The sequence below is a fragment of the Anabrus simplex genome, chromosome 12 (genome assembly GCF_040414725.1).
Source record: "Anabrus simplex isolate iqAnaSimp1 chromosome 12, ASM4041472v1, whole genome shotgun sequence".
In the NCBI taxonomy this organism is placed as follows: domain Eukaryota; kingdom Metazoa; phylum Arthropoda; class Insecta; order Orthoptera; family Tettigoniidae; genus Anabrus; species Anabrus simplex.
Window position 1 is genome coordinate 35,748,919 of NC_090276.1, and position 13,854 is coordinate 35,762,772.

Below are 13,854 nucleotides of genomic sequence, written 5' to 3' on the forward strand. Positions count from 1 at the left end.
TCGACCAGATAACGATGATCAAGAAAAGGATTGTAGTTTTTAGGAATAAATAGAGAATATTTTCTCATACTTTATTATATTTTATTTACCTAAAATTCGTAGCTCATATCCCTACGATGTTGCTTGCCTTATAACTGTGGATGTTTAATCTGATTAATGGTAATAGAAGATGATTGCCCATTTGTACTTCCTCTTAAAACAGTAATCACCACCAACGACTACTAACAAGTGATCCCAGGCCACTACGCTGCCGGTTCAGCCAAGAAGTCTGACTTTTCTCTTCCCAATATCCTTATAAAATATCAGTGGTCAGAACTTTAATCTGTCTTCTTTACAGTAGTCAAACAGGCGAATGAGGGTATTTAGGGGTTGTAGTAAGGATGTAAAGGAGAGGGCATAAAAGTCTCTGGTAAGAGCCCAAATAGAGTATGGTACCAGTGCATAGGACCCTCGCAAGAATTACTTGATTCAAGAACTGGAAAAAATCCAAAGAAAAGCAGCTCGATTTGTTCTGGACGATTTCCGACAAGAGAGTAGCGTTACAAAAATGTTGCAAAGTTTGGGAGAACGGAGACGAGCTGCTCGACTAAGTGGTATGTTACAAGTAATGAAAATCATTGTGAATCAGTACTGAAAGTAATCTTATGATAGAAGTAAGAAATATATTTCTCTTCCACCTATTCAATACAACTCAATATGTTAAAGTTAGAGTTAAAAACTCATTAAAATATTTTAATATTTTGGGAGAGAAATACATTTCTTACGTTTATCATAAGTGTTATGTTCCGAGCTGTCAGTGGAGAGATGGCGTGGAATGTCATCAGTAGACGAATAAGTTCGAGTGGTGTCTTTAAAAGTAGGAAAGTTCACAATATGAAGATAAAGTTGGAATTTAAGAGGATAATTTAGGGTAAATATTCGTTTATAGGAAGGGGAGTTAGGGATTGGAATAACTTACCAAGGTAAATGTTCAATAAATTTTCAATTTCTTAGCAATCATTTAAGAAAAAGCTAGGAAAACAACAGATAGAGAATCTTCCACCTCGGCGACTGCCCTAAAGCCAGATCAGTAGTGATTGATTGACTTCGATGGAAAAGTCCCTTCAACTGAATCCTTACTTGTAATCAACCAGTCGGGCAGGTAATGATCAGCGGAAAGTCTCATTAGAGGAAGTGAGAACTTGGAATGATAAACCATGACATTCTTTACAAGAAGACACTATTTGTTAGGCTGGATCGTACTTCTAATGAATCTCGAACAGAGTTCGGAAGCCGCAGACAGTCGAAACTAGTAGAACCAAGTACAGCATGAGCAAGTCGGAATTTCCCGGTCACTGTACTCGGTTTGATTGTGATAGAATAGCAGACTGAGTCATCTCGCACAGTGTGACTTGGACAATGGAGGACCTAACAAAGGCAAACTCCATTATATTTCTCAAATGCTGATCAACAGATAAGCGTGTTAAGCTGAACATCCATGTTATATCGTCTTTCTACGAATAATAAATAAAAATAATCATATGGCCTCAACTACCATTTTCATTTCATGCCATCTGGGTGCTTGCTCGTCAATCTTGACGTTCCGTTTTATTTTAGGCCTACTATACGTCTAATATCTAAAGTTGGAATCTGACAGTTCTTACAGGGAGGTCCGTTTACTGCCTGCCGTGGAAGGGGGTAAAGGTAGTGGGGGTTATGGTTGCCACGGAAACGAGGGTGGGGCGACTGCGGTTGCCAAGGAGAAAAATCTTCTGACCGGCTCGTCTTGCTTGGAGTTGCCAAATCTCTCACTTCTGAGCTAGGTCTTGTCGCAAGCAGTTCATATAACGGAACATGAGACCAAGTCAGTCACAGTCTGGCCAGGTAGTCTACACAGATCACAGCGGTCTGAATGAACGAGGGAACAAGGGAGCCGGAAGCGAGGGGTAGCCTAAGAGAAAGGAATGCTGGAATGTGGCAACATCGTGAAATGTCACGTGCAATGCTCTTCCCTCCAGCCCTAGCTGTCAGATTGCAACTTTAGTTATTAGAGATACAGATAGCAGACCGAGTAAACCGAATCTCTTTTGGGTGTCTATGGCTGAGTTGCACTGAATTTTGTCGGGTAAACACCAAATTTGTCACCAGAGATCTGTTACATGCCGACATCGGACGACATGGAGTGTCGAATGGACTTTACCCTGTCCTTCAAAACTCCGACTACCTCTGCCGGGTTTGAACCCGCTATTTTGAGTCCAGAGGGCGCTATAATTAATTTAAATTAATTAATTAATTAATTAATTAATTAGACATTACAATACTGTAATCAAACCTGAGGCTTTATATGCAGGGGAAACTCTTAACGCGTCACAAAAAGGGCGAGCTCGAAAATATCCTAAAAGAAGAGCGAATAATCATGAGGAAAATTTTAGGACCACGACACACGGAAGAAGGGCATCGCCTCCAATCCCGGAAATCCACAGAAACATTATCTATTATTGCGGGAGACTTCAGGAAAGAGAAGGCTAAAATTTTATGGACATGTCAAGAGGCTTCCAGAAACCAGATTAACCCACCAAATTCTTTAAAGTTGATAAACTGAAGAATTTCGCCCGGACACAACAAACAAAAGCGGACATGAAGAACGCACAAATTCAACCTGAAGAAATTTTGAATCGAAATATGTATAAAAAGAAAATTGGCAAGTGGGAAGTTACTCCAGAGAATGAAGTACCAAAAAGAGGAAGTACCAAGTGGACAGAAGAAAGAAAAAGGATCTTTAGTGAACAGATGAAAGCATCATGAATCCTCCGCAAACGAAATCATAAATAAAGCTTTGTGTGTTCCGAAAGGGACCATTCACGCATAATAATAATAATAATAATAATAATAATAATAATAATAATAATAATAATAATAATAATTATCAGCAGCCATTTGGACAACTTTCATATCAATTTCGGCGTTCGTATTACTAGCACATATCACTGAAGTGGAACTCCACTGGACAGTTCGTAAGGTTAACAGACGAAGAGTGTGTGCGACTGAGTTCTTTAACGTGCTAATACGAATGACATCGGACACGAAGGATAAGAAGCACCGAAGTCTTTAAACGAGCAAATGTTATGTTGTCTTTGATTAAGCAGCGCAAAATACACAATACTTGGGACATATCAGCGGGAACAAGGCAAAAAACCGTCCAGATTCCGAACAAGAGATTAGTGTTGACGTGGGATACATAAAAGAGATACAATTTTCAAAACAGACTCATATGTAATTTTGTTCTAGTAGTATTAACATTAACTGGTACTTTGGGATGTTTTAGATAACCTAACCATATTTTTAAACATATTTTTGTTATTGAAAATGTTTAACAATTTAGTTGGAGGAATAACATAACTAGAGGGGTAGTTGTTTATGATGGATTAGTGAGAGTTGTATTATTAATAGGTTATTATTATTATTTTCTTTTTTGCTAGTGCCGTATTGAAACACCGGATCCCGTGAGATCTCCGAAGTTAAGCAACATTGGGCGTGGTCAAGATTCGGATGGGTTGCCACGCGCTGTTGGTGGGGGGTAAGGGAATGGAGGAGTGGAAAAGAACTGGCCACCCTACCGTACGTAAACTCCAGCTCAGGCACACCTCTGCGGAGGTTCGGACCTGCCTTCGAGCAGAATAACCGTTACCTTACGTTTTTGCTAGGGGCTTTACGTCGCACCGACACAGATAGGTCATATGGCGACGATAGGATAGGAAAGGCCTAGGAGTTGGAAGGAAGCGGCCGTGGCCTTAATTAAGGTACAGCCCCAGCATTTGCTTGGCGTGAAAATGGGAAACCACGGAAAACCATCTTAAGGGCTGCCGACAGTGGGATTCCAACCCTCTATCTCCCGGATGCAAGCTCATAGCCACGCGCCCCTAACTACACGGCCAACTCGTCCGGTATTATTATTATTTACAATAATACAAAATAAGTGAAATAGTCAGTTTATTTGGAAACAAGTGGGTTTTTTCTTGCATGCTTAACTTTTGTTGTGTAGGCCTATTACCCAGTATTCCAATTGTGTGCACCAGAACTTGCTGTACCAACTAAGGGTTAATTTTTCTGCAGCCCGTCATATTCGAGTTTTGTTCATATCCAAGTCAACATTTCTAGTCAAGCGGGTTGGGCAAATTGGTATTTCCCACTTGTTCGCAATCTGGACTCGTTAATGTGTGTCAAACCCAAATCATCCCCTTCAAGTTCCCACTCGTTTGCAATCGCGACTGTTGGCAATCAGGACGACACCATCGTGGTGTCGTTCGTTGAACCTGGCTGGACGACCCCAAAGAATGGACGAGAATCAGCAATCACAGTGGCCGCCAACTTCCAGGGGACCAGATATGACACAACATGGAGGAGAAAAGTTTTAAAAGTTTATACTAGAAATTAGCGTCGCTAACTCACCTCTAGATGCGTAGTTCTTGACGTAGTGCGCCTGATACTTGACATCGAAGAGCGAAGGCGCAGAATAGAACTCAGGTGAACTTTCCATGTAAGGAGATGGATGATGCGCATCCAGAGAATGATATTCTTGGTCAGTCTCGTAATGCGAAGGTTGCTGTTGTTGTTGTTGCTGCTGCGGCTGCTGTTGTTGCTGCTGCTGCTGTTGTTGCTGTTGCTGTTGGGGCGGCGCAGTTTGCACGTAACTCACGGGAGCATCGTCAGTTCCCGGCGGTGGAGGGGCGGTTGGCGTCGTACCACCCCCCGAGCTTCCTGCAAGGTCGCCACCCATCTGTTGAATCGCCTCACCTAATTGACTATACCCACCTGCAACAAGTGACATTTCCGTCAGTCTGTGAATCATCAGGTTCCAGCATTAAATATCAATCACGTGACAAGGATAACAAGCATAGGCCTATAGTCTATCTTACGAACCTTTATACACTAACAAATATTCCTTTTGATTTTTACTGTCATCTGAGACCACGTCTTCACTTTTTTTTTTTTTTTTGCTATTTGTTTTACGTCGCACCGACACAGATAGGTCTTATGGCGACGATGGAACAGGAAAGGGAAGGAAGCGGCCGTGGCCTTAATTAAGGTACAGCCCCAGCATTTGCCTGGTGTGAAAATGGGGAAACCACGGAAAACCATCTTCAAGGCTGCGGACAGTGGGGTTCGAACCCACTATCACCCGGATGCAAGCTCACAGCTGCGCGCTCCTAACCGCACGGCCAACTCGCCCGGTACATCTTCATTTGTTTCTGTACCAATTTTGATGTTTTTATTTCTTTGGTCCGAACCCATATAGTTCAAAGGAGAAGTGAGAGAAATTTCTATATGATGAAAGTCATGAAAATCCTATAAAATAAATCCCCCCAAGAGTGGGGAATGATAGAACGCATCCAGTGCATCCCTTGACTCTTGTACGAGTCGAGTAGAACGGGAGCCCCCAAGGACCCCCATTCTGGGAGCGTGGCTTGGTGACAACGGGGCTCCTAACTGAGTTTTTTTGTCACTGCTTCTCTCTTAACTTTTACTTGCTTCCTCACTTTAATTTTTCCTGACCGACCTTCCTTGGTCAACTTCCCTTCCAACACCGACGTTATTAAGTTTGCGAAGCTCCGAAGGAGGGGATGCCCCTACTTATGATCGCAAAAATATTACCAAGAAGGAAAGAAAAAACAAAAGAAAGGAAGGAACCATGTGCTCTGAATCAGAATTTCGGAAGTAGGCCTACATTATTAGTTTAATGCCGTACGAAGATTCGTCATAAAGTATTAAAAAGGAAACTGACCTCCTTCCTTGAGATGGTAGAGAGGGCTTCTCAAAGGAATAAAGCCGGGAGGTGGTGGAGGCGAACCTTCCTCACGCCCACAGTCGCCATCTCGCGGTTGACACACAGGACTCCGCAGGTGGCTGTACCCGCCTAGAACACAAAATAAAAAAAATAAAAAATGTAAAACTTTCTACATACTGTATATGCTTACATAATATAATTAAACTTCAGTGATACTGTTATTGTTTTTAAAGTCCCATTAACTACGTTTTTATGGTTTTCGGGGACGCCGAGGCGCCGGAATTTTGTCCCGCACGAGTTCTTTTACGTGCCAGTAAATCTACCGACACGAGATTGACGTACCTTCAGTGATAACATCAACACGTTTGCATACATCACACTCAAATATATCTTCTCATCGCATGTAAGTGTGGTTGCTTCACGAATGGCCAGTGTAGAAGCCTTACGTTCAGAGGGCTGGGGATTCGATTCCTGGCCGAGAGGAGGAATTTTAATCTTAAAACAGTTAATTCCCATGGCTCGGAGACTAGATGTTTGTGCCATCCTCAACATTCCTGCAATTCACACACCGCATAAAACACCGTCCTCCACCAGTATTTGCCTGGTGAGAAAATGGGAAACCACGGAAAACCATCTTCAGGGCTACCTTCGTGGGATTCGAACCAACCATATCCTGAATGCAATACACGAAATTATATATATTTTTTAAATTTTCGTTTTTACAATTGGCTTTACGCCACACCGATACAGATAGGTCTCCTGGCGACGATGGGACAGGAAAGGGCTAGGAGTAGGAAGGAAGCGGTGGTGGCCTTAATTAAGGTACAGCCCCAGTATTTGTCTGGTGTGAAAACAGGAAACCACGGAAAACCATCTTCAGGGCTGTAGGCGCGAGATTATTATTATTATTATTATTATTATTATTATTATTATTATTATTATTATTATTATTATTATTATTATTATTATTATAGTGGAATAAAAATACACAACGCCACAGGTTGTTCACGTGGCTACCGAGATATGCGCTAAAGCAACAAATGTTCGCGTGCAAAAGACAATTAAAATGGGAGTAAAATGAATAAACAGTAAGGAGGTCGTGGCCTTCTAAACCTAGAGTGACTGAAAGGTTTCTCCTATAACATTGTCTCAATTTCAATGGCGGAATCCATTCAAGACAACAAACCGTAGTTTGGAAGCTCGCTACTCTGTTCATACAAAAGTGGAGTGCATTCAGGACATTAGTCGTGGAATTTCGGCCGGGTAAAACGTAATCTACTAATGTACTTAAAAAAATATATAGTAAGCCGTTTAAATAATTTACAACAGTTGTTTTTGTTGGTTCATTGTAGATACATATTGGATTCCATTCCGGTGTAGAATATGTGCATGTGTAGAGTCTGTCTGGATATCGTCATTATCGCGGTACCTCTAGGAACAAGTAATTATTTGGGTCTGATCGCGAAAACCAAGGAATACGGCTAAAGGAGTTGTCATGCTGATCGCGTGACCCTCGAGTACCTGCAGGTCACCTGGCCAAGTCTTGATGGGCTGCTACACCACGGGTTTGATTGTTTTAGTCTGTTTGAATTGACCATGATGTGTACGGTACCTTTGCATTTTTTGAACCACCGAGAAAAGATAAAAATCCACCTCACTGTATATTTCCGGATACGAAGGTTATAGCATAGATATTGTTCGATGACAAAGCCAAACAACTGTTTATGAAAAAGGGGATTTTAAAGAAAGGAGGCCAAATATGGTACATTTACTGTAGACTATATTTAAGAGACTATTTTAGATTTCGAGTTCATGGTTAACTAACATTAATCGTTTTCTTAGTTATATTTTTTATTGGCGCTGCTTTTTTTAAAAAATCTGAGCGAGTTTACGTGTCTAATATACTTGGACGTTAATATGTGTACGTTGTCTATATCCCCATCTGGAATTATGATGGGCAAGAATATCTTGGGAATTACTACAGTGTTCGGATTAAGCACCGAGTGTTCTCCCACGTTGCAATAACAATGTAGGGGGCTTCGAATTCCGCCGAGTCTACGAGAGATATCGAGTAGCGAATATGGGTTGTAGGAGGCTTAGAACTTGCCGAGTTTACCAGTAGGATAATCCACGCAGCGAGTGTACTTACACCCACTCTGTGATAAAAATGTAAAGGGCTTTGAATTTATCTGTTCGAGACTTCACAGACTGTTGCCAAGAACGTACTCCCACTTCACGATAACGTTGTAGAGGGCTTTGGATCCCACCAGCAAATCACGACTAAGTAACTGTAGCCCATAATGTGGTCCTGTGTGTTATATGTATCTTTGACAAGAGTTTTTTTTACGTCGTTTTAAGAACTTCACTGGATCGAGTAGGGAAATACTCTGTGAATGTCTGGTTTCAGATGACGACTGACATCGTCGTGATCCGGAATGGAATCATTCAAAAAACACTCATGGAACGTGTAAGAGCACACGTAGTTGGGGAAATAGGCAGGCTTTCTTGCCAGACTGAAGCGACAGATTTCTTTATTTCTTCCCTAGCAGCCCAGGACTGTCGCTGTACGAAACTAGACGACATCTAGAATTATAGACAGTCCAGTTTTCTAACTTTTGTATAGCTACAGTAAGTGGATAACATCTACAATATGAGAGTTCGGAATCTGTTTCCAGATTTTTTAGTACGCCTACGAACTACCCTTTAATTTCCTCTTCAGTGGATTAGATACTGTTGGTGGAAGAAGAGAGTTCTTTTTCATACTGCTCACTTGAGCTATGGCTAGAAGGACGAGAACATCAAAAATACTTAACGACATTCTGGATTCTCAGCAGTGATTGCCACTTCTTACCGGTATATGCTAATGCGCCGTAGCACAACAGTAATTCTAGTCTACAGAATAACATTTTATTCTCTTTGTTCATTGCGCCGATTTGTTAAAGAAACTGACGGAAATCTCTGGAGTGTTGGCTTAACTTTGACCCGTAAGGAAGTAGCAATATCACCGCGTGCTGAATGTCTGGAGAGAAGCTGTGACGTCACGCACTCGTACGAACACTGTTACGGGCGCTCGCATGCGAGAAATCACATGCTGTGCTCCTAGACTCGCAGCCACCAAGATGTTACGACTTGCTTACTATCCCCTGCTTAATAAATATAACTTCTCTCATAGAAGCAGCAACACTATTGGATTCTTCTATATGTGAGGAGTATTCAAACCATTTTCTCAGGCTTACAGAGAAGCTTTCTGATTGATACAAAGACAACACTTTACGAACACCGAAGGAGCTATACTACTACTTCAATTCGTTTGACCAGCAATTTAAACGACACATTCGCTCAAATTATCAGATTGTTGAGAATATTAATCCCAGCACTCATCATGACAAGTTCTGAACCGGAAATGTGTTTTTCTTCCCTCTACAGCACAGCAACGGCTTAGTACCCTTGCTATGCACTCAAGTAAGAAGAATATTGCTGTCAACACCGAGGGGCTCAATTCCTTTAAGTCATCGTCACGTTCTGCAGCAGAAACAGCGACGTATGGACTCCATTTTTCGTCAATGAGAGAGTACTTGTACATTTTTGTGAGTTTGTTCATTGTTTGTTCGGTTTCTTACTTAAAAAATAATATACCATACAGTTGAATTTTAGCCTGAGCTACCACTGATTCTCTACGGGAATGAACGGTTTCGAATTTGGTTAAATCAATCCGTTTGATTTCTAGCATTATCAAGGTTGTTATCGACCCTCTATTTTCTTACCATCGTAATAATTACGTTGTAAGACCAGCGGGCTTGTAAGCCGTTTTTATTTTTCAGATACAAGTTCAATGAGCAACTGAAAAGTTACGAGTCATATGGAAGTGATTTGAGGTTATCTGCAAGCCTTGCCTAACCGGATGGAGCAGGAGAACCACATCCGGTCTTGTTTACAGCACTGCTTGATTTCCTTCTTTATCGAGCCTACCAAGTACCGATATCTACGGCACATAAAAGATTCCATCAACAACATATGTATTATTAACAAAATAAAGTTAATTTGTGATTGGTAAATAACTCCAGGCAATGCGTTTGACAAGGTTGAAGTGTTCTGTAAGGATGTAGCCCTAATTCATATTTTCCATAATATTATGAATGAAGAAGGCACACAGGCTGCTTGAGTAGGCTCCTTTCCGGCACGAGAAATGACGGGAATCTTGAAGAAAGCATTATCAAGTCAATTAGCTGCAACTGGGATTTATCATCATTGTTGTTTTATAATTGTGGGGCTAGTAGGGATATCTTTGCCGTTGGTTACACGTTCTTGCCTTAGAAGAAAATCTATGAAAGCGACTTGTACCAATGTTCTAAGTGATCGTTAAAATTATCCAAGAGACAATCAAATCTTGAAGAGGGACACAAAACTTACACTGCATTTGCGATCGTGATTTGTTTGCCACATAGAATGATCTTAGTCCGCAGAGAAGTTGCGAAGAACGGAACAGGAAGTGTATACATCAACATGGCATTGGGAGGCTCAGATCCTTCGTTGTACAGCTCTAATTCTCACATATTTCTATCATCACTGTCAGAAGAACGCCATGTATTATGACACCAATTTGATAGCCAATGATTTCCGCATGCGAGACTGTAACATAACTTGTGTCTAATTAAGGTTAGCAATGATGACCCAAACACTGAAATGTGGAACCAGCAATTGTGGAGGAACTAAGAGAAAACCACACTAAGGATGTATACACATTACTAAACTCCTCAAGCATCCCACTATCCAACCCGAGTTACGGCAGTGGAGATTCGGATTCGAACCGCTCAATTCATGCCTCGCGGCAAGTCATCTTAACGTGCTCCTGTTGAGGTAGTTTGATTTCAGAAATATGGCGTCGAGGATTTTACTAAAAGGATTTTCAGATGGGGAAGTTTAAACGTGATAATAAACGAATAATTTTTGTTATAACCAGTAACCTTGTAACTCGTATTTTATTTAAGTGTCGAAATGTAAGCTTTTAAAGCGCGTATCAACAGGAAGTAACATAAATATCCAGTGAAATATATACTTAAGACATTGGCGTGTACTGAATAAAAGGAAGGAAAGGGGAGGGAAGGATAAGAAGTAACTTATGAACCACCCTGTCTTATCTATCACACGTCCCACTTGAAGTACTAATTAGAGCCCTTGTATAGTATCTAGACTTAACTTTTCCCAAGTAACACCGCAGGGGAGGGCTTATCTTTGACGCTTTGTTCCGTTCATTGTATCAGCCGACAAGAGACCAAGAGTTTAGTAATTAATTAAACGTTATTTAGGGTCCAGAAGTCCAGTCAACCACGCTTGAGAGACAACGCTACTCTCTTTCGTCTAGCTCTATTCTAGCTGCCAGAATCGCTTGTTGTTCTCAACTAATAATAATAATAATAATAATAATAATAATAATAATAATAATAATAATAATAATAATAATAATAATAATAATAATTTAAATGGGAGAGTGGACAATTGAATATTGAATTAGTCACTTTCTGACCATTTATTAGAATGATAATTCCAAAAGCGTATAAAGTAGGGGAATACTTTTGAACATTCAGTTCTTAACGATAGTTGTACAAAAAGCAAGTTTTTTTTTTGAGATAAAATTCTATCTCGTAGTGTATAAATAGTAACGTACAAACATAGCTTCTGCCGCGTTGAAAGTATTTAGAATAGTAAATTATAGGTCAATACCGCACAACAATAGAATCTTTCCGCCACTTATCACCTCTAGCGTATATAGAATGTAAGAAAACAAAATTTTAGGGAAGGAGATGTAAAAACCAAGCATGTCTGGGCGTGTGAAATGCAACACCCCAGAACTTATTTTCAAGAATGTTAAAATGAGACTAATTTTTAGTTCAAGCGAAAAGAGGGATGTATTTGTGGGGAAAAAATCTAAAATGCGTACCTTCGGTCACAACTAATTTTCACCAATATCTATGTTACTTTCTATTTGAAGAGTTCCAGCTCCAGTATCATTTCCATAATCACTAGAACTGTGTTTGCATATTATAAATTTTCTTTTTTAAGATACGCGTGTCGTTTACATGGAAAACAAACCACTTCTCAGGCAAATCGTTAGTATTCTTATTGATACCAACATCCTCTAGCATGATGATTTCTTGAACAGGTGATCATGGCGGATGTGAGAATTACTGCGAATTAATTTTCACGGGAAATCAAGGGCAGCCTTTTTGAATTGTATATACAGTGTATTACAAGAATAACTGTTAAGGATGTCCGGGCAAAGGATATTTCACTTTCTCAGAACAGCGTTGCGAACATCCGGCTAACTCCTTGACAGCGATAAACATACGCAGTGCTCATGACAATTCACATTATACAGTGTTCATGATATGTCGCCATTAAGTTTCTTTCAACTTGTATCATTAATCAGGCCGAACGTATGAAGGCAAGAAAGGCTAAGTCACTGATCTGTTCAGTGACAATAAGTATATCGATATCGAAAATGATAATTTATTTGCCCAAAAGTGAACGTAGTTGAAAAGCTACGCCTTTATGGTTAGTGTTTCATACAAAACTAGTTTTTAGTATGTGGTTATGGTTTTCTAAGCCATACACAAAGTGTAAGCTGTCTGCATTTTACGATCGTTAAATAATAGTGATCCATGGTATCGCTTACTTCTGGTAGAGAAACAAATGGGGAAGAAAAGTGGAAACAGACTGTTCTTAACTAGGCTACAAACATTTGGTTTGTGAGTCTTAGCTGGGTCACAAAACCTTTTACCTTCATCGATCACTGATTTCAACTTAAATGACGTTTACTTTCTTTGGGTCTATTCGGATGACAACTGCCTTGTGACATTTTCTGCACCCTCAAAACTTCCTCAAATAATGTCGGCTGAAGTAGGCCTACTGTCAAATGTCTATAAAACATCAAAGATTACCTTAATATTATTTAATTTATCTATCGTGATCAAGAAGAAAGTAAGCAAATCGCTCACTAAATTGGATAAGAACATTACTACAAATATTATTAACATCTTTCCTTAATCGATTAATTTTCTCGCGAATCTCTATTATTGATAATCAATTATTACAATTCTTCGTAATGAATTTAAAAATCAATGGTAATTTCGAAAGGACGATTTAGATTTGCCAATTGAATCGACAAAATTAGACATGTCCAACTTAACAGAGAGTCGAACATATAAGAGGATTGTAATGTCCATTTTCATCAAATACAAATTACTATACAACAAATAAATGAGGAAACTTTCAATAGACATAAATCTGTAATAAGTATGCAGAATATATTCAAAGAATCTGAGTATTCAACTGAACTATTAAGTGATAATACAAAGCTAATGCCATATACGAAAGAAAGCAAAGAGCGAAAAGAGGAAGACAAATCGTTTGATTGAAAGAGAAAGTAAAGATTTATTTGATACTTGTCAAAACAGTCCACTGCATTCAAATGATACATTCAGAAATGTAATGTTCGCTTAGTGATAGATACAAAGCAGCATAGAAAAGGTACGCACTAGAGGACATCTATCTATCCCCTTAATCTTCAGTCATCCATAAAGGGTAACCTAATTATTATAAGCTGTTCAGTAAATGTAGTATCTCACCATAGTCGATTGGCTGGTCACTCAGGTACCCATCTTCATTTAAAAACTGCAACTGTAGCATCGCGCAAAATTGAATAATGGATGGAAGGAAAAATAAGTTTAGATTTTTCTTCTGATCATCTTCTATCGGAGAGAATACTTATTTAGTCCTACAACAATGCATGCTCTTCAGTTCGTTCCTCTTTCTCTTTTCTTTTTCTTTTTTTTTTTACTACGACTAGACAACTCGAGAAGGAATTAAATCAACAAGAAAAATAACAAAAAACAATGCGCCCATTGTCAGTGGGCCGGTCACTAAGAAATTGTAACATTGTATTAACTCTTTTTCTCCTTGTCATTGCTGACTTATTAGACTACGTCATGTTGCGTACAACACTTCCAGAGGATTGGCTGCAAGGCTCCCGCCTCTCAAGTCCCACATAGCCAATGCCGTAGCAGCAATGCCTCCTGTATCCCGCCTCCGAA

The 13,854-nt window shown here is 39.8% G+C and overlaps 1 protein-coding gene across 5 annotated transcripts in view; it reads right to left on the reverse strand.

Annotated features, from left to right (window-relative positions):
* pnt (pointed) overlaps positions 1-13,854 on the reverse strand; it is a 942,655-nt gene that overhangs the window by 24,110 nt on the left and 904,691 nt on the right. For all 5 annotated transcript variants that reach the window (XM_067156752.2, XM_067156750.2, XM_067156751.2 and 2 more), the window contains 2 exons: positions 5,762-5,893; positions 4,429-4,791 (listed from right to left, as the gene is read on the reverse strand). In XM_067156752.2, coding sequence (XP_067012853.2) covers positions 4,429-4,791; positions 5,762-5,893 — 495 coding nt within the window. The remainder of the gene's footprint in view (positions 1-4,428; positions 4,792-5,761; positions 5,894-13,854) is intronic.